We start from the raw sequence: 24,549 nt of genomic DNA, 5'->3' as shown, positions 1-24,549 counted from the left end.
CATTTTCTCTGCTGAAGCCATGGTTAAGGGAAAATAAGTTTTGTATTGCTCCTGGAGGTTCACAAAATGATGACTGCTTTGCTGAGCCAGAGAAGGGTTTAGTCACATCATAATAGGTACTTGCTTTGCAAGATGAGACTCATTTGTCATCAGTGGCCTTTGAAAGCTTACAAGAGAATAATCCCGGGGAAGTGGGAACATACAAGAATGAAACAAGGCTGCCAAAAATACCCGGCCTCAAATTGCATTTCCTGATGTTTTGCTAGTAGCATAAGAAGCAATAACAATGCTGTAGGGATCCCATCCAGATTCCTGTGGTACAGTCTTAACTACGGTGAGGATACAGAGCTACCTCCCATAGTACAGAGAACTGCAGACAACAGTGTTATGAATCACCACAGATAGAAATTGGAAATAATTCTGCAGAGCTGCCTGGAGGCAGCAGGATGGAGACCTTGGCACACAGGGAAGCTCAGGGCTACAAAGGAACGGCACCTCCATCTGTCACAGGTCTCTACAAATGAAATGGCTGCTGTAGATAAATTGCTCAGCCTGGAAGTAAATCAGTGATTTCAAGGTGCAGTTGATTAAAAAAAGGAAGAATGTAAGAATTGCCCTGCTGACTCAGTCCATCTTGCCCAGTATCTTGTCCATGACAATGGCCATAGCTATTAGTAGCTAAAAGTGATTTGAAATCCCTGAGTGTTTGTGTGGATTGCTTTCCTTCTTTCTTTGTGATGTGTTAGCGGCTCTTTATTCCAAACCATCCCTGAGTAGCTATGGCTACCTCTGAACTGCAGTTCACAGGCTTTCTTTGACTGATTTATGTTTGATTTCATCTTGTCTTATCGTCAATAATAAAAGGAGAATGTACTGACTTCGTAAGCTTTTTATATGGAGAAAACATGAGTTATTTTGGACACAATGCAGTTAGAGAGTGTTCTGGTGTGTGCTTTTTATGGAAGCTCAAATTCTGCACTGCGAGCAGTGTGGATCTGATGTCCATATGGAGACCATTTAAGTTTAAATGGGACAGTCCATCGAGTTGTAGAGATTCAGTCAGTTGGTCATTCCCCCCTTCAAGATGTGGTGATACCCAAAGCACTCCTAGCATGGAAGGTCTTACCATTTTAGCTTGTTTTGATATAATTGCTTTAAAATTAAAAAGTATAATAAATTATACACAAAGGAGAGATTTTGCAACTTCTTGTCAAATCAGAGGTGGATTTATACAAAGTGTTGAGAATACAGAATCAACAGCTTCATTAAAATAAATCTGTAAGAAAAAAATTTCTTCCAAAGAGAGGAAATATAAGGTGTGGTGAAACAATTGGTTTCAGCATAAACAGGATTTGACTGTTCCATGTCTAATTATCAAATTAGGCATCTAAAGCTGGGGTTTGCTGCTTAAATCTGTTTTTAGGTTAGAGGGGTGTTAACATAATTCTATAGGGAGCATCATACTGATCAGTTCATCAAGCTTTAAGCAAATTCATCAAATTTTAGGCATTTTAATATCAAATTAGTGTGACTCAGAGAACTTTTTACATTAAGCACATATACCAGTGTGATCCACCATGAGTAATTTAGACACCTAATTTAGGCACCAATGCGCCTTTATTTCAGGTGTTTAGCTTGGTGAGTGAAGGATGGGAGCCTACCAGTACTGCTAGCCCCTAGGTGTACTCTCCAGGTGACAAAGAGAGCAGTTCACCTTTCAGGAGAACGGTCCAGTGCACCTCATCTAGGTGTGTAAGTTGGCCACACAGGGTCAAATAACCTGTTACCTTATGAGCACCTAAATGTTGGTGAATGCTTAAGTTCCCAGGCAAATGAGCGCTTTGGCATTTATAGCAGCTGACCAAAGAATTGAGAGAGTTAGGGTGGGATTCAGCTTTAGGTTTCTGTTGATGCCAAAACTTGTATGTCTAAATGCAGGTGCCTGCATATGAGCAGACTCCTGCTCTTGTGAGTGAAGATATTGTCAATACTAGTCAGCAGCAAATCATGCCAGTGGAGGATAGATAGCTGTTGGGCTCACACCTGCCTTTGGCCAGATGATTACTTTATTAGTTCCATCTGCTGGGATTTAGTTGCACAAACATAAACATCTGGTGCTTTTTGAGATGCTTTAAGTTATTCATCCTAGACTCTAGTTACCAGTCCAGAAAGGTGTGGATTCTCCATAGGTCCTGCTTCATATCTACAAGCTTGGTGCAATGGTCTTGGATGTCTAGGACATCTGAAATTATATCAGATGCAATTATTCTTTAGGCAACTGAATTGAGTCTTGTGTTCTGCAGTGGGCTATGCTACTTGGTGTCCTGCTGCCACTCTGGTAGGGTCTGAATATCTCAGGTCTGGTGAAATACCTGCCAGTTCTGTGAAGGTGTCTTGAATATTCAGAGCATCTCACATAGTGGTAGGTATATGTGACTGGGCAATTGAAATCTGCCTTATTGACTATACTGAATGGATACTGGTGCTCTGTTCAGGCACCTTAACTCCGGTGATTTTTGAGATGCTCTAGCAGGTCTTGCCAAGCCTCTGGTCCAGAAGGGAGGCAGTGTCCTCTATCATGCCTGTTGCAGGTATCCCAGGCAGTCTCAAATGACACCAGTGCCTGGGCAACACATTGTCTACAATGAGTAGATTCATTGTCTGCTAGCTCACCCCCAGGCACCTATATTTAAATGCCTGAACTTACATGTCTGAATTTGAAGCTGAATTCTGCCCTCATTATTGAACTAGTTCACCTCTTTCCGCAGGAGAAAAAAAAAAAAAGAAGCAGAAAAGCCTATGTTGAATACAAATATATTTGAATTGCTTTCCTTTCTTTAAAGGACTGGTATAGACAGGGGAGCACACAGCCGAAGGTGTTTCTTGAGTGACAGCCTCTGCGAGGCAGCCACGCACATGTTCTGACAAAAGCATTTTGATGTGTGTGGGGGTAGGGTTAAGGCACACAGAACTGGAAGCCATGTCTTGGGACCACTTTCTGATGGCAGATTTGTTGCTGGCTGGGCAAAGTGGTTGAACACAGCTGCTTTTGCTGCAGTTCTGTAGGTGGAGGCACCCCTGTGAATTTTAAGCTTTGCTGCTGCTTCTGCTCTCGTTAGCAATCTCTTTGTATGCCTGGCCATTACAAGAACTGTATGCCCATTATAACTGAAAAAAGAGAAGTGCTATCCTGAATCAGTGTCTGTTCTTTGTCTATCTTAACCCTCTGAGCATAGAGAAGCTGGACATTACTGTTTGTTTTCTGCTCTTTGCTCCTTGCTCAGCTGTCAGTAGTTTAGTGTAATTTACATTGTTTTCTAAAATATTAATGTTTTCTGTTCCTCTTAGCTTTTCCACAGTTCTTGCTTGTCTCAGCAGACACAACAAAAATGTCTTTTGGCACATCACGGCCAAGCTCCACAAAGCGTATTTAAAGCCCCCCCCCCCTTTTTTTTTTAAATACCCAGCTAATGTTCCAGGATGTCTGCTTCCTTTTCAAGTCTGAAAATGACTGTTGAATCTTTCAGGTCATTTATATAAAAGCTATACCTGTTAAAAATAAAAAAGGAGTAATCTTCTTTTTTTAAATGACATCTGACATAAAGGGCAGCATTCTCCATATTTTGCCACTGCAGCAACTGCATACAGTATGATTGGAGCATCCCACCTAGGCAGTAATGGAGTTTTTCCAGGTGTCCAGAACCTTAGGCAGTACAGTACAATATATAGCACACTCTTATGCAGGCTGGGCTGGTGGTAAGCAGTCGTATCGGGCCTGGAAAGATAAGGGCACTGGAAAATCGGCTTGCTTGGCTAACGAGATCACCTCATCTGATTCGGTTTGCTCAGGAGCATAGGATATATATCATAGGATGTTTTCAGTAATTTTTTTAATAATTTTTTCTTCATGTTGGAGCAAAGTTAGAGGAGACAGAAAGAGAGGGAGGGAAAGGTTCATCTGTCAACTCATTGGAAGGAGGAAGCTGCAAAAATAGACTATAGGCATCAATTGTGAGCAGGCAGTTTTCACGCTTGCTGGAAGGTAGGTTTTTTCAGGCTTTCATAAGTGGTGCTAAATGTTTGCCTCTGTCTATCTCCAGGTAAAGCACATTCAACTCATTCTCATTGCAAGCCTTGCTGGTCAGCAATGAGTCCCTTTCCACAGGCAGGCAATGCTCTAGCGATTCTTTCTTCCCATCAGAATATCACCAATAATTAAGGGCCCTTGACTGGGGCAGTAGGTGTTCATCTACCTGTGGCAGGAAAGGAAGAAAATTTCAGGCTAGCTGAGACTGTCCTGTGTTTGTATTGGTGAATCATCTTGTAGTTTTGTACTAGACGTTGAAAATTATGTTGTTCCTTTTTACCTTTTTTTTCTTACTTTTCTCTGTGTTTTCTTTTTATGATTCTAATTACTGTCTGTTCCACACATAATTCTATTTATTCTTTATTATACCCAGAGGAGTGGTAAGTTCCTCACTGAACAGAACACAGCCCTAATATCTTCCATAGTTTGCAGACTTTCAGAGCTAAAACATATTAATATATTCATACTCATGGTGGCTAAGACATAAGCACCACCTCTCAGATGGGTTTTTTGAAACTAGTTGTCTGAGTCGATTGAAATAATTCAGGGTTCTTCTTCCAGGCATCAGAATGGTTGTAGATTTGGTTACAGTTCTCACTTCAGTAACAGTCACTTTGTTTATTCAAGGGCTAATACCTGGGATTTGACCTAACTCATTTGAAAGCCTGAATTCCTTAATTCCTTGGAAAATTCCTTAATTTCTGGAAAATATCTACTAATGAAGAAGTAATCAGCTGTTGCTAAGAATTTATTTGCATATAGGAAAAGAGTTAAATTTTGAAAGATTGGTATTAATGATAGTTTTAGATTCTAAATATCTTAGAAAAATCTGTTACTGTCTGTCTTGCAGAAGACATTCATTCTTTAAACATAAAATTATGTTCTCATACTTTTATGAATACAGATATGATGGGAAGTCCTGCTGGGCATCTTTCTGAAAGGCACTTTGTCTGAAGTAGCTATTATTAATTTTTTTGATATGGATTTTTCAAAAAGGAGATTCAACCATCTAATAACTGTTTTTCAATCTCCACACCACTTAGTTTCTACCTGAGCTGACCTGATTAAAAACCTTTTTCGTACAATATCAGCAACATGCCAAGTGTCTCCTTCTGGAATGCCAAGTGGATCACTCTGTTACCCCATGATTATCTGCTCATTGGCGACTTTCATTTAGCCCCCACTGGTGGCTGTAAACTAATCATGGTAGCAGAGTAATACTTAGAGATTGCAACAACCACAGGTGACCACAAGTCTAGGAAAAAGATGAGGTGGCTAAGCTTCTTTTTTCTATCACGAGCTTTTGTCATACTCTCTAGAATGCAAAATGCAACTCTTCATACATCACAGAATAAAGTGGGTACTTATGATGGGTGACACAGTGAACACAAACAGGTGTATGCACAGTGGTCAGATTCTGCCATCCTTGTTCTTGCTAACTAGGTGTTTGATACCAGATGCTAATCTGTATGGTCAAGGGAACATTTATGCTTTTTCTGTATGCTGTAGTAAAGAGAAACGTCCCTGTTCACCAGTCAAGAGGTGATTTTGCATATACAGTTAATTACATTCTCAGTGATTCTTGGAGTAAAAATTTTAGCTTTGTTTTACATATAGCCCATAGCATGGCTATGGTTTCTCTCTAATATATTACTGTTCCCTCTACCTGAAGCATTTATTGAATTATATTATTAAGACTATGATTCTACATTTCCTTTGTGAATGTAGATGAAATAGAAACTGGACAGAGTAACATTGGCTGAACATGAACTATTTTCACCTGATACTGTGAAGTTGTGGTTCCACCTCCAGTGAAATGTCTTAAATGTGTTAAATTAATCAAGAACGTTATCACTAGAGGATAGATTTTCTCAGCAGCTCCAGAACATTAATTTCAGAAGGCATCACCAAAATAATCAGGCTTCTCATAAGATAAATATCACAAAAGGAAGATGAAAACCTACATGCTTAAAATACACCTACATAACTTCCAGCAATCTTAGAACCTGTACCGAACCCTTAAGTACAGAAGCAAAAGACGGCCAAATAGCATTGGCCAGATGTGGCACAAATACTAGCATTGGTTACAGAAACCAAGGGGGATTTCAGCAGATCTGTTTGACTGTTCTTTTGTAAAAAGAGCAGCATTATCTCTTATTAGTGTGCGCATCCTGATGTGACACATGGTAACCAGCTGTGAGGCCTCACAACTCCGTTTAACTACGATGGCACTCCTGCCCGGGGTCATAACTCACAAAGCCCACCTACAAGAACAAATATTACAGAGGAAGATGAAAACACTTTTTTATTTCTCTCTTCACCCTATTCCTTTGTGATGAATACTGTAATAGTTTGACGTTCCCATTTGTTTCTTCCTCCAAGTCCCCAGGGGCTGTCGCTGGAGCTGTGACTTGGGAACTGAGCAGTGACCTGTAGGAGTACCTGTGCTTTTGGGCAGATTTATTCCTGTGCTTCTCAAAGTGGGTTCAATGGACTACCAGCAACCCAAAGAGCCCTTTGCTCTGGACTATAAAATGAATTCTTTTGAGCATTGTGTAGTAAGGCACTGAGAAAGGATTTACACTCATCGCACATATCCCCATAAAGTGCAGAAAACTCCCCGTAAACTTTTACTTATAAAACTGATTGGGTGGCGGGGGTGGGTGCCATCTATCTATCTGTCCATCCATCCACTCATCCATCCACGCAAAACAACATTTAAAAGGTTAGTGAGTTTTTTCCTATGTTGTCTCATTTTCACGGAGTTTGTACATTTTATCTTCTTGTCTCTCTTTTTTTTTTTTATTGCTCTGGCTCTGTTTATTTTATCAGGTAACAGAAAAATAAAGATTCTAGGCACTGAGTGATGGAAAGTATCACTGCTGTCAAGAATCAGGGCTCACTGAACACTCAAATCCACAACTCTTCCTGTCTCCCCAAAAACACAGGCCACTGCTGCAGATATGAAACTTAACTGCCCTCATCACGGTCCTTGAGCCACTCCCCCCATCCCTTTCTTAACAGTGATAACCAGATCCTCTCCTCCATCAGCTGATGAATCCATATTGGTCCTCTTGAGACACCTGCTCATCCGACAGCACCAGCCCTGTCACAACCGGAGCCAAGCAAACTTCAGATTTAAAACTCACAGAAAAATTGTCACAAGAAGGGCAGACAACCATAGTTTCTCTGATGAAGTAACCTCAGATCAGGCCTTCTACACAAGATGAGTAGAAGGGTTACGTTTATTCTGTATGGGCTTTTTTTCTTTCTTTCTTTTTTTTCCCCAGCAAATAGCTGTAAGCTTTGCTAGCCAATAGTAAATAGAGCTGAAATTCCAATTCGTGTTTCATCCCAGTATGATATCCCAAGAGTGCAATTGCCTCACAATCTGTCAGTCCCGACACAGGGATGCTAAATGGAGCTAAAGAGCTTTTTGAAATCTCAGTATAAATTATCCCTTTGGAGTTGAACCAGTGAAAATTTTCTGTGTTCACATGCTGACACGCTGTGCACATTTATGGTGACTCACACTCCAGCTTTAATGGCACCTTAACAATAAGTAATCTCAGCTACAAGCTGCATGTGGACTATTACTTGTTCTCCCCATTTCCATTTCACTCTTATAAACAGTTTTGTAAAATACCCTCCGTCTCATTATTGCTTCGGACCTGATGGGGATTTGGACTGAGTGCAGTGGAGAGGGGTCCACCTCACCTTGCCTTGGTGTGGCCGTTCCAGCAGTCCTCCTCGTTTGACAAACCAGCTGTCATGCGTTCATCTTTGCAGATTGTGTAGGGTAATGTTGACCAGAACTTTTTAGAGAGCTTTAGTTTTTCTTTAATGTCTGTTACCTGATTAAGAGACAATGAGAGGGAAAACAGGTTAAAGACACCAGCCACAATAACTATCATTTTGAATAACAGACTGTTTAATTCTGTAATAAATGATGGTGAAGGTTAAAGGGACTGGAGGTGCCAAAACTTAAATTCATGTACTTACGAGCAAGTCACAGTGCATTTGGGTGCAGAGATTGCAAATAATCAAAGTCACCTTCAATGCACTGTTCCACAGGCAAGACATTAATAAAAAGAGTGTGTTACATCTTGTTCTTTCTATTCTCCATTTGTCTGCATTTTTCTAAATATATATCTTTCAAAGAATTAATATGCCTGGTAGTCTGCTGAATGTCAATTCAGTTAAACAGTGTTCATCAGATAAAATATCTTGCCCACCAACCTGGTCATGTCTTACATAAATATTATATTTAGATCTACATGTGCAGGTTCTAAAAAATGATGCAGTGCCAAAATGATGTTGAATTAATTTAAGATACATGGGCTGAATACATTGCAATACATTTGGAACTCAGTAACAGTGAGAACCTTGTGTATATGCATGCATACACAGACTATATCCATCTTTGCTGTTAGATGTAGATAAATATCTGTAGTTAGATACAGACTTCACTTTCAAGAAATGGTGGGCCAGAATTGGAACAATTTCTTTAAGTTATATACTCTTCCTTGAACAATAAATTAATCTGGCATGTATTAGGCAGCAAGCAGGAGCAAACTGAATTTCCAGCACCAACTTAATAAATGCTCTGGCTAAAATGTTATCAGTTTTTGTTTTGCTTTTGTTTTACTAGAGTGGAAAAATCTACAAGAATAGATAGAAAACACAACAAAGGACAGACTACAAAGGATGAATGTTGCCACTGTCGTTCTTATGGAAACAGATGCATTTCACATTAAGTTGTAATGGATTTAGTGGAGCTTGCTGAATAGCTTTCAAAGGAAATCACAGGGCTTTATTCTTTAAAAAACAAGAAATAAAAGCTCTCCATTGTTCCATTCAGTTTTAAGATTGGCTTTTAGGTTGTTGAGGTACAATATTGTACTTGGCTATTTATCTCTTTTATCTTTTGTTCTGAAGACATGATAGCTCTCCAAGTAAATGGCCTACACTGCTTTGCAGTGCTTAAGCTCTGTGGAATGTCACTTTATATGCCAGGAGATGGAAACATCCAAGGATGTTATTTCAAGAAGCACCATGCGCATTTCTGTGAAAAATAAGTTGGACAGTACTTGGCTACATGAGTTGTTGACAGTGTTTCTTGCCATGATAGAAATCTAATAAATCTCCTCCACGCCCCTTGCCAAGCCCCAGTTGCTTGGTTTCCATATCACAGATACTAGCAGCATTTGCAAACCTTTAAAATCTCAATAGGGGCGCTCTGTCAAGCCAAAAATTAAATTCCAGTTTACAGATATTAGGCAAGCCTTCAGCAGCAGTGGGCATGGTATTAGGATATCTGCCTTTTCTGGTGTCTTTGGGGATATGGGAACAGGGTCTTTGGGCAGTGGGCAGACAAGAGATCCTCCTATTCCCCCCTTCAGCTTAGGCTAAGAGTGAAAAGCCGAGGGTTGCTAGTGGTATAGCTAATCAACACAAGCAACTCAGTTAAACTGCCAGGTGTTCACTGATAGGTATGTAAACTCCTGCTAGCTCACACTGTAGTAAAGCAGATGAAGAAGTCCTACACAAGCTACTAAAAGTGTGGGGAAAAGAGTTTGTAGGAAGGAGGGTCTATACAAATAAGCTCGGGGAACATGAGAGCCAACAGGACAGATTTTCTCATTTATTTGCTATGCCTGGATAAGTATTTACATGAGTAATCTGACTGATATCAGTGGCAAGCAATTAGTTTTCAGAGCAGCAACTTCGTTGCTGTCTGGAAGTTGTTTTAAGCTATTCGAAACTCAGATGTTAATAGTTATATTCATATTTTTACAGTAATTAAATTAGAGCTGGTGCTCTAGGACTGCAGACTTTTGTTTTGAACCACAAGTGAGTCAACACGCATCGCAAAGTGATTTTTTCCCCTCAGTCCTTGTAAAGGCTGTAATTCGGAGTACAAACCTTGTATTTTCATAGAATCCAGTGAAAGAATCTAGAGAGGTTCTCACAGCTCACAGGCTGCACATGCTCACCAGAAATTCTCTCTGAAAACTAAAATGAGGACTCCCATTCCACAGTCACTTACGAAGATATTAAATGATGTTCACATACTTTATGTGTGTGCTGCATATAGACAACAAATCATTAAATTTCCTAACAATAAAAATTTTTCTGAGTTATAGAAGTACTTCTGGTAAAGCAATAAGGTCATGATCCTTGTCAAATGATAGCTAATTAAATCTCTCAAACACCCCCATGAGTTGTCATTCCCATTTTGTAGACTGAAGTGGGGAAACATTTACATGACTCACACAAAGCAGCAACAGCAATAACTACAGCTGAGAGAGTGGTTACCATGTGCAGATCTCTCTAGTTGCCTCCAATTCAGGCGCATTTTTAGCATTTTTTATCCACCTCATGTATTTTCCCTTCATGTCTATTCCCTTCTCCCTCTACTGCTTTATTTCATTAATGAGTTCTAAATGATTTGTAGACTCAGCCTGCAAAGTCTTGTTCTTTCCTTCTCCATTACTGGACTTCTGTTAACCCTCTCAGCTTTTGGTAGTAGACCTTACGCACCTACCTCAACGGTTCCTTGAACCTCGCCTTGACTCTGGTTTTCTAGAAATTCGGTGTCATTTCTGATGGACTTGACAGAAGAGTTATGAGTGCATACCCATTGATTCAGCTCATCTTTCAGCCAATTTCAGCCGTCTTTCAGGGGAGTAGGCTGATGGTCATGCTCACTTATGTACTATTAACATTCAGGCAGGGAATGTCTTTTAAATATTTTTAATACAACTTTAAATGCAGAATAGAATTGGATGACATAATGCCTGCCATGATACCATGATACGTAACACTTTAGCTTGTGGTTTTCAATGGCTTCAATTCTGGGATCACCTCAAGCATAGCCACAGAAAGTCTTTTATTAGTCCCCACAGTTATGCATGTTCCACAGTATATCGTTTTGATCATCGTCAGCATTTAAAAAATACATAACAGATGTACAATCCCTTGAAAATGAGATAAAAGCCACTAAGGTTTCAGTTAACATTGCTTGCTTGTGATTTATGAAGTCAAACTACTGTATCCCCCCTAGTGACCTGTGGCCTTGTAAATGATTCCTTGGTATTTTCTATTCTTTGAATTAAAGATTAACTTTAAAGCTAGGTTAGAGTTCTGTGGAAACATTTAAACAAAAGACCTATGCAATTTTGATGTTTTACGTATTTCGTTTCCACTTTTCCTAGCATAGATTTACTCAGATTAAGACAACCAGATCTCTTTGGCTGTAGTTAGCTTGACTCTCCCCAGCTATCTTCCTGAAGTAGCCCAGGCTGTGCTTTGAACGAGTCCCTCAGGCGTTACTTTGAAGGTACTAAATCTGTTCTGCCTTGCAATACTTTATCTCTCATAAGAAAAGGAATATACAAAGTACCATTCAAAGAGTTACATTTTTAATTTGTGGGATAAATAGAGATTAAAATTGCTAGTCTACCCTTCCTCTATAATTGCTGACAGAAGGAAGGTGTAACTGAGTAGGTGAGAAAAATTTAACATTTGCATCATTTCTACAGGGAAATTCATATCCAGAGTGATGGAAGCACTATAGTTACATGGCCTACATTGAGAAATCCACTTCATTTCTTATTTCTGCCACTGATTTCTTAAGGGGGCAGGGAGTTGTCACTTATGTCATGTAATTCCTCAGCAGACTTTAGAACATACCCCATGAGCTCAATTCTAATCCTACCAGCATGGGCTCAGTTTTAAAATATAAATAAAGTTGACCAACTTTTCTGACTTCTTTACTCACCTTGCATTCAAGCAAGAGAAAGAAAGTGAACTAAAAAGGAAGACCATCATTTTAGCAGGAATCAAATCCTAGAATCCCTTGTAGGGATTTGGGAGGCCTGGATAAATTGAAGACTCACCAGGATAATTAAGAAAAACACTGAAAAAAACATGCAGAATTGAAATGAAATGGCAAATTTTATAAGGTAGGAAAGGCACAAAAAAGACAGTTCATTCTGAAGTGGGCAGCCAATTGCCTTGAAATCTTATTTAGTTTAATTTCCTATGGAAACTTGCCTTTTCAGCAGAGGGACAATATGCCCCCAGAAGCAATGCGGAGCCAAAAGCAAATTTTAAAGGTGGCCCTGAAAGGACCTGAAATAATTATTTAAAGTAAATTCCCTTATCTCCTCCTTCATCCCCTGGCCTCAAGTCCATCTCACAATCCTATCTAGTTTTGACATCCACACCAATATAATCCCTGCTCTCACAGATAGTCATAGGTTCTAAAATAGTGTTCAAAGATGCTGGAATGTGTCCAAAACTGACCCTGGTTCAGTGCAATAAATGTAATAAAATAGTATTGAATCTGGCTTGTGTTAAGAAGAAATGGTATTATGAACTGTCTTTTCTTCTTCTCCCTGACATTTTTGCATCAACACTTTTTGTTTATTCTGCAAGTTTGGGGAGATTTTCTGTCTGAATGTAAGCAGGATATTCAGCTTGCCTTTCTGTCGATATCTTCTCTCCAGGGATGCTCAGAAACATCTTGATGCAAAATCCTGATAAGAGTTAAGTCTTTATGCCCTGGAAGCATCTACAAATGTTTCTTGCTACTCCCTGAGGTACTGGGGTGTCACTCTGGACGAAGTGCGGTGGGTGGGTATGTGGCAGTGTAGATGCTCAGATGTTTTAGGTGGATGTTTGTGATGAGGCACTGTCATTTCAGGAACTCCAGGCCTGTATGTGAACTGTATTTCGCTGGTGTATCACACAAACAGATTTGCAACATTGAGCAAGCAGAAAGAGGTGCTGGGTTTTGTCATAGAGAAAAGACCAAAAGGTAGCCATCACCAGCTAGATTTGTATATGTGTAGTTCCTTTAGTCAAATACTCCTCTAGCCTTTAATTCACAAGCAATGTTTAACTGATGCCACTTCTTTATGCTACATTATTTCCAGGTGAAAAATCAGTTTTCTACTGCCTGCTGCTTGCTCTCCCCAAGACGTGTCTAACACACATGGAGCCACACGCCCTGCACACTGGCAGTCCTTATTTAAAATGATGTAGAAGTTATCTGATAGTGGGCAGCTCGGTAACAGATTTATAGATATGGAGCCTGACCACTTGGGCTGTGTGTGGGCTAGTGAAGAACGTACCCTTCGTCATTTACACGGTAATGCAGTACGAACAAACAGATCGTTATGACCTGATTTATATTATGCCATACCAGCAGAAAACTGCTCAGGACCTTCTTCATACATCGATCAGTATTTATGTTCATTAGAGATTTAATCTGAAAGCATTCTAAGACTAATGGCCAGCAATTTGTTTAAAACTACTAGGTCAGCAGGCTTAAAGAGCATATACTGTACCTAACTGTTTACTGTGTTGATGTGTCTGTTACATGTGGGTGCCACAGTCGATACGAGAATAATATGCCACAAGCAGAATAGTATAGGGCAGCTGGATATTTTAATAGACACAGTTTTCTTTGTAAACTGGGCTTAATGAAAAGCAGTTAACTTGCACCCCCAAGTTTTAGGGCTTGCCCTTCCAGAAAGTCACATGCCCCTGTATGTCCTTTGTCATATCCGCCAGCTCTGTATAGACGTCTCAGAGGCAGTAGACACTTATGTGTAAGCAACTGAACTCAGCTCCTTCAAAGTCGTGCCTGAATTTAGTCAAAGAGGATCTTTCTTTCCGGAAGGTTTTTAGGCACCTACATTTCTCCACTGGCTAGATACAAGGAGCACGGACACTTATTTTTGTTTAGAATGCCTCATTAGGTACCCAAAATTTAAATGCACATTAGCTACCTCATTTAAAAGGACCTGCTCTGATTTGGAACAAGCGAAGCAGACCTTTATTTGCTCTATAGGAAGATTTTTTTTTTCGTACATTTTATCTTTCTTTCCATACTTTCTCACAAAATAAATTTAAATGCCAAGTAGTTGCTGAACTATGAATAAATCATGGATTATTTTTCAGCCTTTTAAAAAGTTAAGTGTATATGGCACTGATTCTACAAGGATTCTGCATCACAGGCCAGGGGATTTCACGCTGTCACAGCTGTTGGGAGCGTGCCTGGGAGCTGCGCAGGCCTCGAGATGGCAGTGTTGATCAGCCTTTTCGCTCCTGCCGGCCCCATATGTACATACGAATTATTTCCCGGAGAACAAAACTGTAGATTGTTCTGCTGAATATAAAACTGACAACCCTGTTATTTTAAACTCGAAAGTGACAGGCTGTTATTTTAATGAGGTCTGCCAGTGCCAAGGTTAACCAAAGCTTTATTTCCCTACAAAATGTTAAGGCTGCGGTTCTAAAAAGAGGGCTGTGAAATTTTACGGTTATTGATACTTTCTCAGTACATATAAGTTCTGAGAATATCACCCGGGCCTTCTTGCGCAACAAATGCTTTCTGTTTTTCTTCTTCTCTTTTTCTAAAATTTGACTTTGCAACTTAAAACAGTCCAGAGCTCTTCCAATAACTCCCTTATCATGATTCATGTTTCTGCATAGAAAAGCAGGTGACAGCTCTTCTAATCAAGAACTAACGTCGAATCCCAGTTATAAAGCACAAATGGGCACTTGGGTAATTTGTAAAATAAAACAAATGAGCTCGGCGACATTCCAAAGCAAGATGTTTCTCACCAGAGTATTTTAAAATGAAATGAATGGACTTTTGCTCTCATTATCTCTAAGACCTATTCACATCTTTGACAAGAAAAAGTTAAGGCCTTTAATAACAGTAAGTAAAGAATTACCATGGCCCTGCTGAATTCTCAGACTTAAAGATACATATCTTCAGACAGCTAGTGTGGATTCAGCTGTCATCCTAATACTCCTACACTTATGTATCTGCTTTCTCAGTATAATTCATGATCATCAGCATGTCGACTCAGTTGCCCACTTCGGTTTCTGGTGGCATTTGATATGCCCAAGGTGCATGCCTGACGTGCAGCTACCTGGGCAAGTTTCCCACAGGTTGTGAGTCCTATGTGTCTACCCAGTTTGCTGTCTTGAATGGCCTAGCTGCATTTTACTTCATTCAGTTTTGGTCTGAAACAGGCGTTTTAGAGCAATAGGGGCTGTCTGTTGCATGTTTTTTTAGCAAAATAATTGACAGGTCTGCTCTAACGCTGGCATGCACTTGCAGAAGTCTCCTTGACATCTGTGGTCTGACAACGCTTGTGCCACAGCACCATGTGCCAGCCAGCTCTAGGGCACGTGACAGTGCCTGTGTACGGGGCTGGGCTGTCACCTCTCGCAGCTGATGGCTCAAAACCAGTATGAGCAAAGGGAGCCTGTGGCTTACCGGAGTGCCACCTTTTTGTGTCTTAACCCTCATTTGGAGACCCTACCTCCAGCAATCTCCACAGATCAGGAGAGAGCTTAACACTGCCTCACATCATCAAATGGGGTCAATGTCTTTTTTTTTTTTTTTAACATGGACATTATTGCTTACAGGCAAGTAGAGCCAGACACCAAACTCTTTCCGTGTTCAACATTCATTTTGACTGAGGAGAGAGGCGAGGGAGGAGTCTTTCAAATGATCAAGCAGCCTGGACGAAACTTCTACTCTGTTACAGAAACGTGCCCATTAACCCTAGCTCTTCCTCTTGGCTTGATTTGCACAACCAGTCTGCCTCCTTAAGTAGCTCTGTCAGGCCAAGCTCACTGCACATGGCTCCACAGTAAGCAAAAACATTGCTTTTCAAACGTGGAAGCTGCTGTAAAAGTCAGCCCCCAGAAACAAAAATCTGCAGGAACTTGAAGCACCTTTCCCCTTTCCTGTAATACCTGGGAGCAGTGTTAAAAAGCTGTGCCATAAATCTGAATCAAGCAAATCCAAAGCACTCATAGGAATCAGCTTTTTATTGCAGATAAGTATAAAAGTAGCTTCAGCAACATGCTGGAATCTTAAACATAAAATGCCGGAGGCTTTTCTATGTCAAGACTTAGCGGTTAAGCACTGATTCTTTGTGAACAATCCTTCATCTTTCCCAAAAGAAAGCAAAAATATTAATATCTAATGTAAACAATTAGTGATAGAGTATTTCAAGCTTATACAGAGTTTCATTTGTCCTGGAAATGTTCATCCAGTGCCAGAAGTGAAAAGGCATTTTTTTCTCTGAAAATTCAAGGGTTTATGGAGAGCTGTGTGTGTTAGCACAGACAGGTGCTTCAAGTCTCCCAACAGCTGAGAGAAGCACACAATTCCTAGATGTGTGTGTGGGAAGCGAGAACTGGAATATGTCCTTTTATAATAGAGCAAAAAGGATAATTGTACTTCATACTTGAAGTAGCCTTGCATTTAACTTCATTTCTTCTAGTGGCTACTTCTTGACATAGCTCCATTGCCTGCCAGCCTGAAGAAGTTCTCAGTGGACACTCAATGCCTTGAAATAACTCAGGATTCAGAAAGACGATGACAGCTACCTGGACAGCAACGTCTGTGCTTCTGACCTTCCCCTCCCTCAGCCTCTGGCAGGACATCCAGCTGTTTACCCAAAGTAGGTAGAACTGTGGAGGAAAGGCTGTCTGAGGGTGACCAAAAAGACAGAAAGTAAAGAGATATGTAAGCCTAGAGTACGTAAGTGAGAGTTTTTATAAATGATCCTTCTTAAGATTTTGAAATTACTGTACACCATCACAAAATACGAGATGCCTTCCAAACAATATCAAAAACAACAGTCTTCCCTATGGGTTTCAGGGATCTTTTCTCATCCCCCTTTTTTTCAGAGCCTGTATACCTCTTTTTTGATGGGTTTTAGGTACAAAAGCACCTGCCCTTCCATAAGTGCCATTCTCATGCTGCAAAGTGATTAATTAATTAGTTAATCAGATCTCAACATTTTACTCAGCCCATTAAACCCTAATTTTAGGGTTATTTGAAATCTGTTCTCTCTTTTTCCCATATGCAGTCCCATAAGAGAAGAACATACAAATTTCCTTTTCACTACATTGCAGCAGCAGGATTTCCCACATCTTGCCAGCTGCCCCATTTGGGAACTTTCCATAGCTTCAGAACACTTCTTGTGAAGTGAGCAACCTAAATCTGTGTTTCTTCTGAATTTGGAGAATGAGCTGTGTGAGAGGACGAGGAGTCCTCCTCATTGGCATAGGTTTGTTTTAAGAATCTCCCAGAGAAGCTCTTGTGAGTTGGGCACATACTGACTATTTTTACTTCTCTTTGGGTGAAGTTTGTCAGGTTTGTCAGTAGGTGTCAGTCTCCCCTCCGCATAAAAAAAGGGAAAAAAAAGGGGGGAAAAAAGTGTGAAGTCAGGCTGATGGTTCAAAAGCTGGGGGAGGCAGCTGGAGGGCAGGAGGAGAGGTGGCACTTGGGAGCATGGAGAAGCGGTGGCCTGGCAGTAGGGGCAGGGGGAGGTTCACCAAACAGCACCGAAGGGAGCAGCTGGCTGCAAGAGGGGAGATGAAGGATGCAAAAAAAAGAAAGGACCACGGGAAAGCAAGAAAGGCAAGTAGAGTGCCAGACAGGCAGGCCAGGAGACCATCTGGGTAGCAGAAACTGCAGTCTATGTGCTAGCTAGCCAGAAGGAGAAAGGCTTGGCATTATTGTCCAGTTCTGATCGTGGCATTAACAGAGCAATGCAAACTCCTTGGTCTTAAGGGCAGTTTTGTCTTGGCCTGAATGTCAGAAACATCAGGCCTAGCACAAGGCAAGGCGGTTGTGAAGAATAAGAAATTATATGTGGTGAAATGCATTTCTCTGTATACATGCATCATAACCTGTAACAAAGTTTTATCAAACAAAACAAAACTTGCTGCCATAGCATGCAGACCCATGCTTCTTCCAATATTATGTTTTCATTTCATCCAGAACTAATGTTTTGTAGGTTCTTCTCCCCTAGTGGTTCTGAGTGTCAGTCATTCAGCTTAACTGAAACTAGAGCTTGATTTCAATGGCCTGGATATTTGCATTCTGTGTTCTGGATTATTTTAATCCAAATATACAAGTCTGCATTACTACAAGTGATGAATATATATGGTCAAGAAGGAATTAAAAATTAACGTGGAGGCTTTGTGACACTGCATGAACTGACTTTGCTGACATGGAGTTCTATATTTATTTTTTGCCAAATTTTCTTTCCAGATTCCCCAAGGAAGCTGCACAATTTCATTTTCAGGGATGCTTCAGAGATCAGAGTATACAACAAATTGATGATATTTCACACACAAATGTCGTTTGCAAAAACATCTAATTCCAAAATAAAAATCACAAAAGATTTAGAATTAGAACAGTAACAACATTTGCAGAGGGAGAAAGGTTTTTGAAAGGGTTTTTTTTGGAAAGGACAGTATGATGTCCAGTAGGCTCAGCAGGAAAAGGTCTTATCAGGAAAACAGTCTGACTCAGAGAGAGACTTTTACTGGAAATCCACTATGTCAATATACTAATGACTTTCATTGCCTTCCTACTGAGGGGAGGGAGGGTTATCCTTCGCTGATGTGGAGTTGCACTCTGTTGTCCTTTCATGATAGGGTTAAGTACTCCAATTACTGGATCCTAATGAACAACTGCGTGCAGCTTCTTCAGGGCTGCCAGGGACTCAGCCAGAGGTAGCAAGAAACACAGTGGTTGGGTGTCGGTGCAGCTACAGCTAGTGTTTGAGGCTTACTCTAAATCAGGGATAAAACACAAGTCCAGTTTGAAGTGTGGCAAAATAGTGAGGTGTTCTCATAAGATCTTAACCAACACCACCAAAAATATAATGAAACTAATTGATTTCCTGTTTTCTGCCATGGCGGGATGCAATCTCATGAATTTAGATATTCTTTCAAGATCGCTGTTGAATCTGATTCTGAATCAGGACATAGTCCCCTTCTAGTTCTGAGTTCGCTTTGAAACTAATTGCCTAGGACATGCTTATATCTGTAATCTGGAGTCTGAGACTTGTGAATCTGTGAGCAATATGAATTCAAGGTGCACTGCTCATCTCTGTCGTGAATTCAATACACTCTGCAAGATAATTTGCAGAATCTAATCTGGAGAATTTAAAGAACAAACACCGACGGAGGAATTTTATATGGAAAAGAATGGACACATAAGCAAGCACTTGAGGCATGCTGTGATTAATGAGAAAGTGTCTGTCCCAAAGAGTTTTCATTCCAAATAGAAAAAGGGTGAGGAGAAAAGAATAACCCTATTACCCTATTATATACATATATATATATACACACATACATACATATATATATGAAAAATAAGTATATGCAGAGAAAATTACTTGAAATTGTCCAAGGACTCATGGGAGAAGCAAAGAAGTAGTCCTACATCTCTAGGTTCTTCTTTTAAACTAAAAGTCTGTTTTGCCTCCTTGAGCATTGCTTTAAGTAATAGGCCTCCCCCCCTCCTCCAAGGATATGTCTGCCTAACAGTCACTGCAATATAGCATAGCTATGTTCAAGCTATGTTTAAATGAAGCAGGTAAATACAGCACACAACTAGACTTAGTGTTACTGCTGGAGTATTTACTGTGGCTCTTGGGCAGACTTCGCAGGCTGCCGTCGCAAGTATGCTGATTTTGTCTCTCAAAAACGAAGGACAAGCACCAAACCAGGCCCAGATGGGATGGGAAGTGCCACAGAGGTGGGAAGAGCTGTGGGAAGTTGGGCTGCTGCTCCCGAAGGCCTGGGGAAGGGGATCATAGCTCTGGCTGACACCCCTGCGCGTGCTGTTCAGTGACAGCAGCGGCATCGAGCCTGCCACCTGGTAGAGACATGCGTGGCAAGAGGCACCTGTAACCTTCCTTACCTTTCAGGCTAATGCAAAATGCCCCATTTGGGTGCCTGAAGACGATGCAGAAGCATCTGCTGACGCAAGCTGATGAGGGCACCAGGAGTGAGGACAGTAAAGTCACATGAGCCAAAACCATCAAGCTGCAATGGCTAATTAGGGAGTCACTTTGTGAAGAAGAGTAAAATATTCATGTCTCATCCCCCTGCCCTGCACTCGAGGCAGGAGCAATCCCTTCTTGCCTGTTCTTCGCAGCTGCCTGTGAGCACAGATGGGTATTGCCGAGCTGCATTGACTGCAGAGCTGGCTGCAGGAGGGCAGGCAACCTCCCACCCCTCCTTACAGAGGAGCTGCACAGGAGATCGATGCTTGCTCCTTGCACACAGGCAGCTTAAAAGCAGCCTAGCCCCTGCGCTAGCACCCTCAGGACTGAAGCAACGGCACACTGCTTATTTATCTGTTTTTCAAAACGCATTGCCTGCCTTGGCATGCCACTGCATGCCAGCAAAGATTCACCAGGGACCACCCCAGGCACTCAAAAATAGCAAGCTAGGTTCCCACAATCAAGAGTCTATCGTAAAAATAATAATATTTAAAGAGCAGCAAATGCTGCCGCTTATTTGCCTCCTAAATATTGAAGCTTTAGAACTTGTGGTTTTGGGTTTTTTGTAATAAGCAGTCATAAGGGCTGGAAAGTAGAATTTCTTTTACCATAACAGTGAAGACAGCATGTTTTGAGAAAAAAAAAAAAAAACACTTAATTTTGCAAGGCATGTGATGAAAATCCTGAGAATTTGCAGTTTTGGGCATAAATACAAAAACTAGACTTTTTTATAAGGTGAAAAAACTAAAAAAGGAAAAACTATAGCCTCACAAAAGATAGTGTCACAAATGAAATAAAGCTAATATTAGAAACACTCAGCATTATCTGTCTATTTTAGCTATAAAAACAGTGATATTTTCTGGTCAGGAGCTCTTCTGAGTTGAAGCTACCATTGATACTGTATGTATAAAATACAGGCCACAGCCTGAAGTATATTTTCAGGAGCATCCCATAAGGACACTGAGCTTCATGAACTGTTTCATTTCTTATCTATTAATTGGAATATTTCAGGGGATAAGGTGAGATGAAGTAGAGAAGGACCAGGAAGATATGGGCACATGATGAAAGGATGCCTAGATACTCCCACACAGGGATTGATTTGGGTATGTGAGGCAAGACGAGAAACTGTGATCTCTGAATTATCTGTGAGAGGAAAGACACGGTGTCTATGCAAAAGAAATGTGATTTTTGGCAAGGTGGGGAAATGCCCCTTCTAAAATCTCTTCCTCTGAAGGTCTCAGAGCAGTTTTAGAAGTTAAACTATAAAGCAAAATTATGAGGACCCACCTAAACTATAAACTGAATTAATTGTTTTACTCATCAAATTGTTCAGTAGCAATGATTATGCTATAATTTATAACTCTTTTTTTGGTCACTGCAAATTTACTTCAATACTTCCCTGAAAATTCCCTGACAGTAATTTATGCAGGCCAAAGACATATGCTGTCAAATGTGTCTCAGGCTATCATACTTCATCTGTCTATCACAGCCAATAACAGTAGACACAGGGAATTTGGAAAAAAGAATGTAGAACAGAAATCTTTAAAAATGAGTGAGATAATGCTTGGGATTAAAAAAAAGAGAGAGAGAGAGAAGGAATTTCAGACAAACCATTCTACTGCTCTCCACTGCTATTACATCTTTGCATACAAGAACAACAGGTTCCTAGAGTGGACCTGGCATGTGAGGAGGAAGGGGAGCAAATGTACAGTTAGCATAAATACTGAGTGAGGGTTTGCTTGAAAAATTCTAGAGCTCTGTAGAAAAAAATAGCCTAGCATCATTTCTTCTGTTATTTAATGCCTCTGCACAATGGAAGAAAGAACGTGAAGCAAATACGGTGTTTTTTTTTTAAAAAAAAGGACGAGGGAAATTATACTTGTTAGTATGCCTTTTATTCTTCACTGTTAACATCTTGCTGTTGTGTAACAAGATTGCCACAAGGAAGAACAGGAATCATGAAATGTAGAGAATCCTAATTGAGATTTGAATCCTAAACAAAACACCGTGATGCTTGCTTATTCATTTGACACTCGTCTCCCTTAGTCAGCAGGCTGAATGGCAACACTGAATGTCGTCCCTCCGGGATGAGGAACAGAAGAACCGCTTCCATGAACTGTCCATCAGCCAGCGGTCGCTGCCTCCTAACAAACACTTGTACCCATCTGTGTGAGTGGGCTTCTCTGTTCCCAGGTGATGTTAAACAGATTAAACATGTTAGCCTAATACCCTACTTGATATTGAATGGGGGAGCAGATTGCTCACGCAATCACATAAAGATGGGAGGTGGTTTAAGAGACTCATCCTTGACACCTCCAAGCTATGTGACTGCCAGTGTACAAACATGAGTACAGCTATGTGGCAGGGGATTTGTTGGGTCGAAGCACTGAGTATTGTGCTAAGCCAAATGCGTAGGGTAGACATAGGCTTTTCTTGGGCTATTCTTTAAGCATATTATTTATCAGGACCAGCACATCATTCTACATATATACATACACAACCTTACACTTAACTGCTGGTGCATGCCATGGTGTGTCCTGCAATCCTTCGTCATCTAAATCAGATACTTTTGGAGAGCTGTGATTCCCATGTATTCTTTATATCCAGACTTCCTTTCCCAGAAATCAGGAATTACACATTTTTTGGGGTGGTGTGTGCTTCAATCTTAGCACAATCTGAAGCTGTGCATTTTTGCATATGCTTTTGGGCATAAAAGCAAAAACTGGACTTTTTTATAGGCTGAAAAAAATAAAAAAGGAAAGGATATAGCTTCACGAAAGATAGCATCACAAATGAAATAAAGCTAATATTAGAAACACTCAGCATTATTTGTCTATTTTAGCTAGAGCAATTACCCCAGCCTGAGGATTCGGAAGCAGCTGGAAGCTGTAATCTAGACATTGCCAGTGAGAATTGAGTGGGGAAACTTACTTCTTGATATATCAAGTCAGTATGCAAGAGGTTAAAGCATGTTAAAAAAAGTTTCAAAAAACTTACCCTAGAAACTAATGTAGCCTGTAGTCATAGAGCAGATGTACTTCTTTAGAACAGCTATAAATCCTATGAGTACCCTAATAAATACACTACACATTCATTGGAACAATGTGCCCCATGGATTTAAACTGCATCTTATCACTTCTTCCTGAAAATAATTGTAACACCTATTAGAGGCTATATTTGGGATTTTTAGACTTATACATACATCTGCTTTCCTCTCTCTAGACAGATATTCTGTCATGAAGGACATGTGCACTGACAGCCTGATTTTCTCCCCAAAGAACAGAAATAACCCTGTGGCTATACACTAGGGCCCTGGTTACAGTTTAAATCAAGGTGCCCTTGAATACCACTTGAAGATACAGGCACATGAATTCCCACTTTTAAACTGTGCACACAATCTTGGTGCACAAAATTCATTTTAAAAGCATCTCTTCTCCTCTCAGTCCTCTCAGTCCATTGGAAGAACACACTATATTCACGAAAAATCAGCAGAACATGAATTTCAGAGCAATGTAATCATGGTGATATTTCTGTTAACCAGCTTTCCAAAACACCACGGTTTTCACGGTGTCTGCTTTGGAATAACTTTCTGAAAAACATCTTAATTTAAAACCAAAGCCAAATGAAACCTTTATACTTCCAGTTTTTTTAAAGCCCTAACAAGTCAGATTCCCTAAGGCTGCCTAGGTTGGATTCAGATTCTAGGGACTGATTGTGGCTGATTTAATTTTTCCTTCAAAATCTGATAACAGGCAGATGTCACTGGTAGGATCTCATTTTACCCTGAAGTTCAGAAAGAATTCTGTATGTAGAAAGCACCTAAAAATCCTGGAAAAACAGGCTGACCGAAACCCCTAAGCATAACACAGCTTCAAAAATCTACAAATTATTCTTACTGGAAAGAGGACCAAGACATTAGAATAATCGGGAGAGGGCAAACAGTGCACAGGGACAAATCAAGTGGACCCAAGAAGCAATTTGGAAATAAACTCAGTGATTTTACTATAGAAAGAGAGAGATGCCTCATAGGAATAGAGTTAAAATTTCCTTTTGACCAATTTACAATGGATACGTGTATTCCTATGCAATGAATAACAAAATTGTTTGGTGCAAACTAAGTTCACAGTGTGCTAAAAGGACTCCTCCTCACATTAAATTCTTTCAAATACCAAGAGCTGTTCTCGCTCAAACATGCTGGTGAGTGGCAGTCTTCACTGCAGCTCTGACCAACTTTACTTTCATTACAAACAGAATTTTGTCTCTAAAGTATTGAGAGCAAGCAGCCCTGGTTGTCATCATCCTTAGGAACAGCAAACTAACCTACTTTCTCTCAACAGACAGATGATTTCTATGTTTTCTCCTTGGCAAAGATAAAGTACTACTGAAGACAAAATTACCTGTACTTTGGAGCTGGAGCATCCTAGAAAATCTAGGAGATACTTCCTCTTGACACATGCAGAGTACTTACAACATGGACCTAAGTCCTTTAGACATTCATGGATGAGACACTTGACATGCAGAAGTAATGATTCTGTGAAGTCCACAAATAATTGTATTTGCTGAAGGGAGCTTGCAGCACAATTTTCATAAAACAATCACTGTGTCCTCTTGTAA

The 24,549-nt window shown here is 40.3% G+C and overlaps 1 protein-coding gene across 2 annotated transcripts in view; it reads right to left on the bottom strand.

Moving 5' to 3' along the window:
• Positions 1–24,549, bottom strand: part of GPC6 (glypican 6) — a 769,191-nt gene that overhangs the window by 2,906 nt on the left and 741,736 nt on the right. For both annotated transcript variants that reach the window (XM_067293321.1, XM_013951337.2), the window contains exon 7: positions 7,805–7,941. In XM_067293321.1, the coding sequence (XP_067149422.1) occupies positions 7,805–7,941 (137 nt within the window). The remainder of the gene's footprint in view (positions 1–7,804; positions 7,942–24,549) is intronic.

Source organism: Apteryx mantelli, chromosome 1, assembly GCF_036417845.1.
Source record: "Apteryx mantelli isolate bAptMan1 chromosome 1, bAptMan1.hap1, whole genome shotgun sequence".
Classification (NCBI taxonomy): domain Eukaryota; kingdom Metazoa; phylum Chordata; class Aves; order Apterygiformes; family Apterygidae; genus Apteryx; species Apteryx mantelli.
Note: the sequence above shows the minus strand (reverse complement) of the source record. Positions and strands in the feature narration are given on the sequence as shown.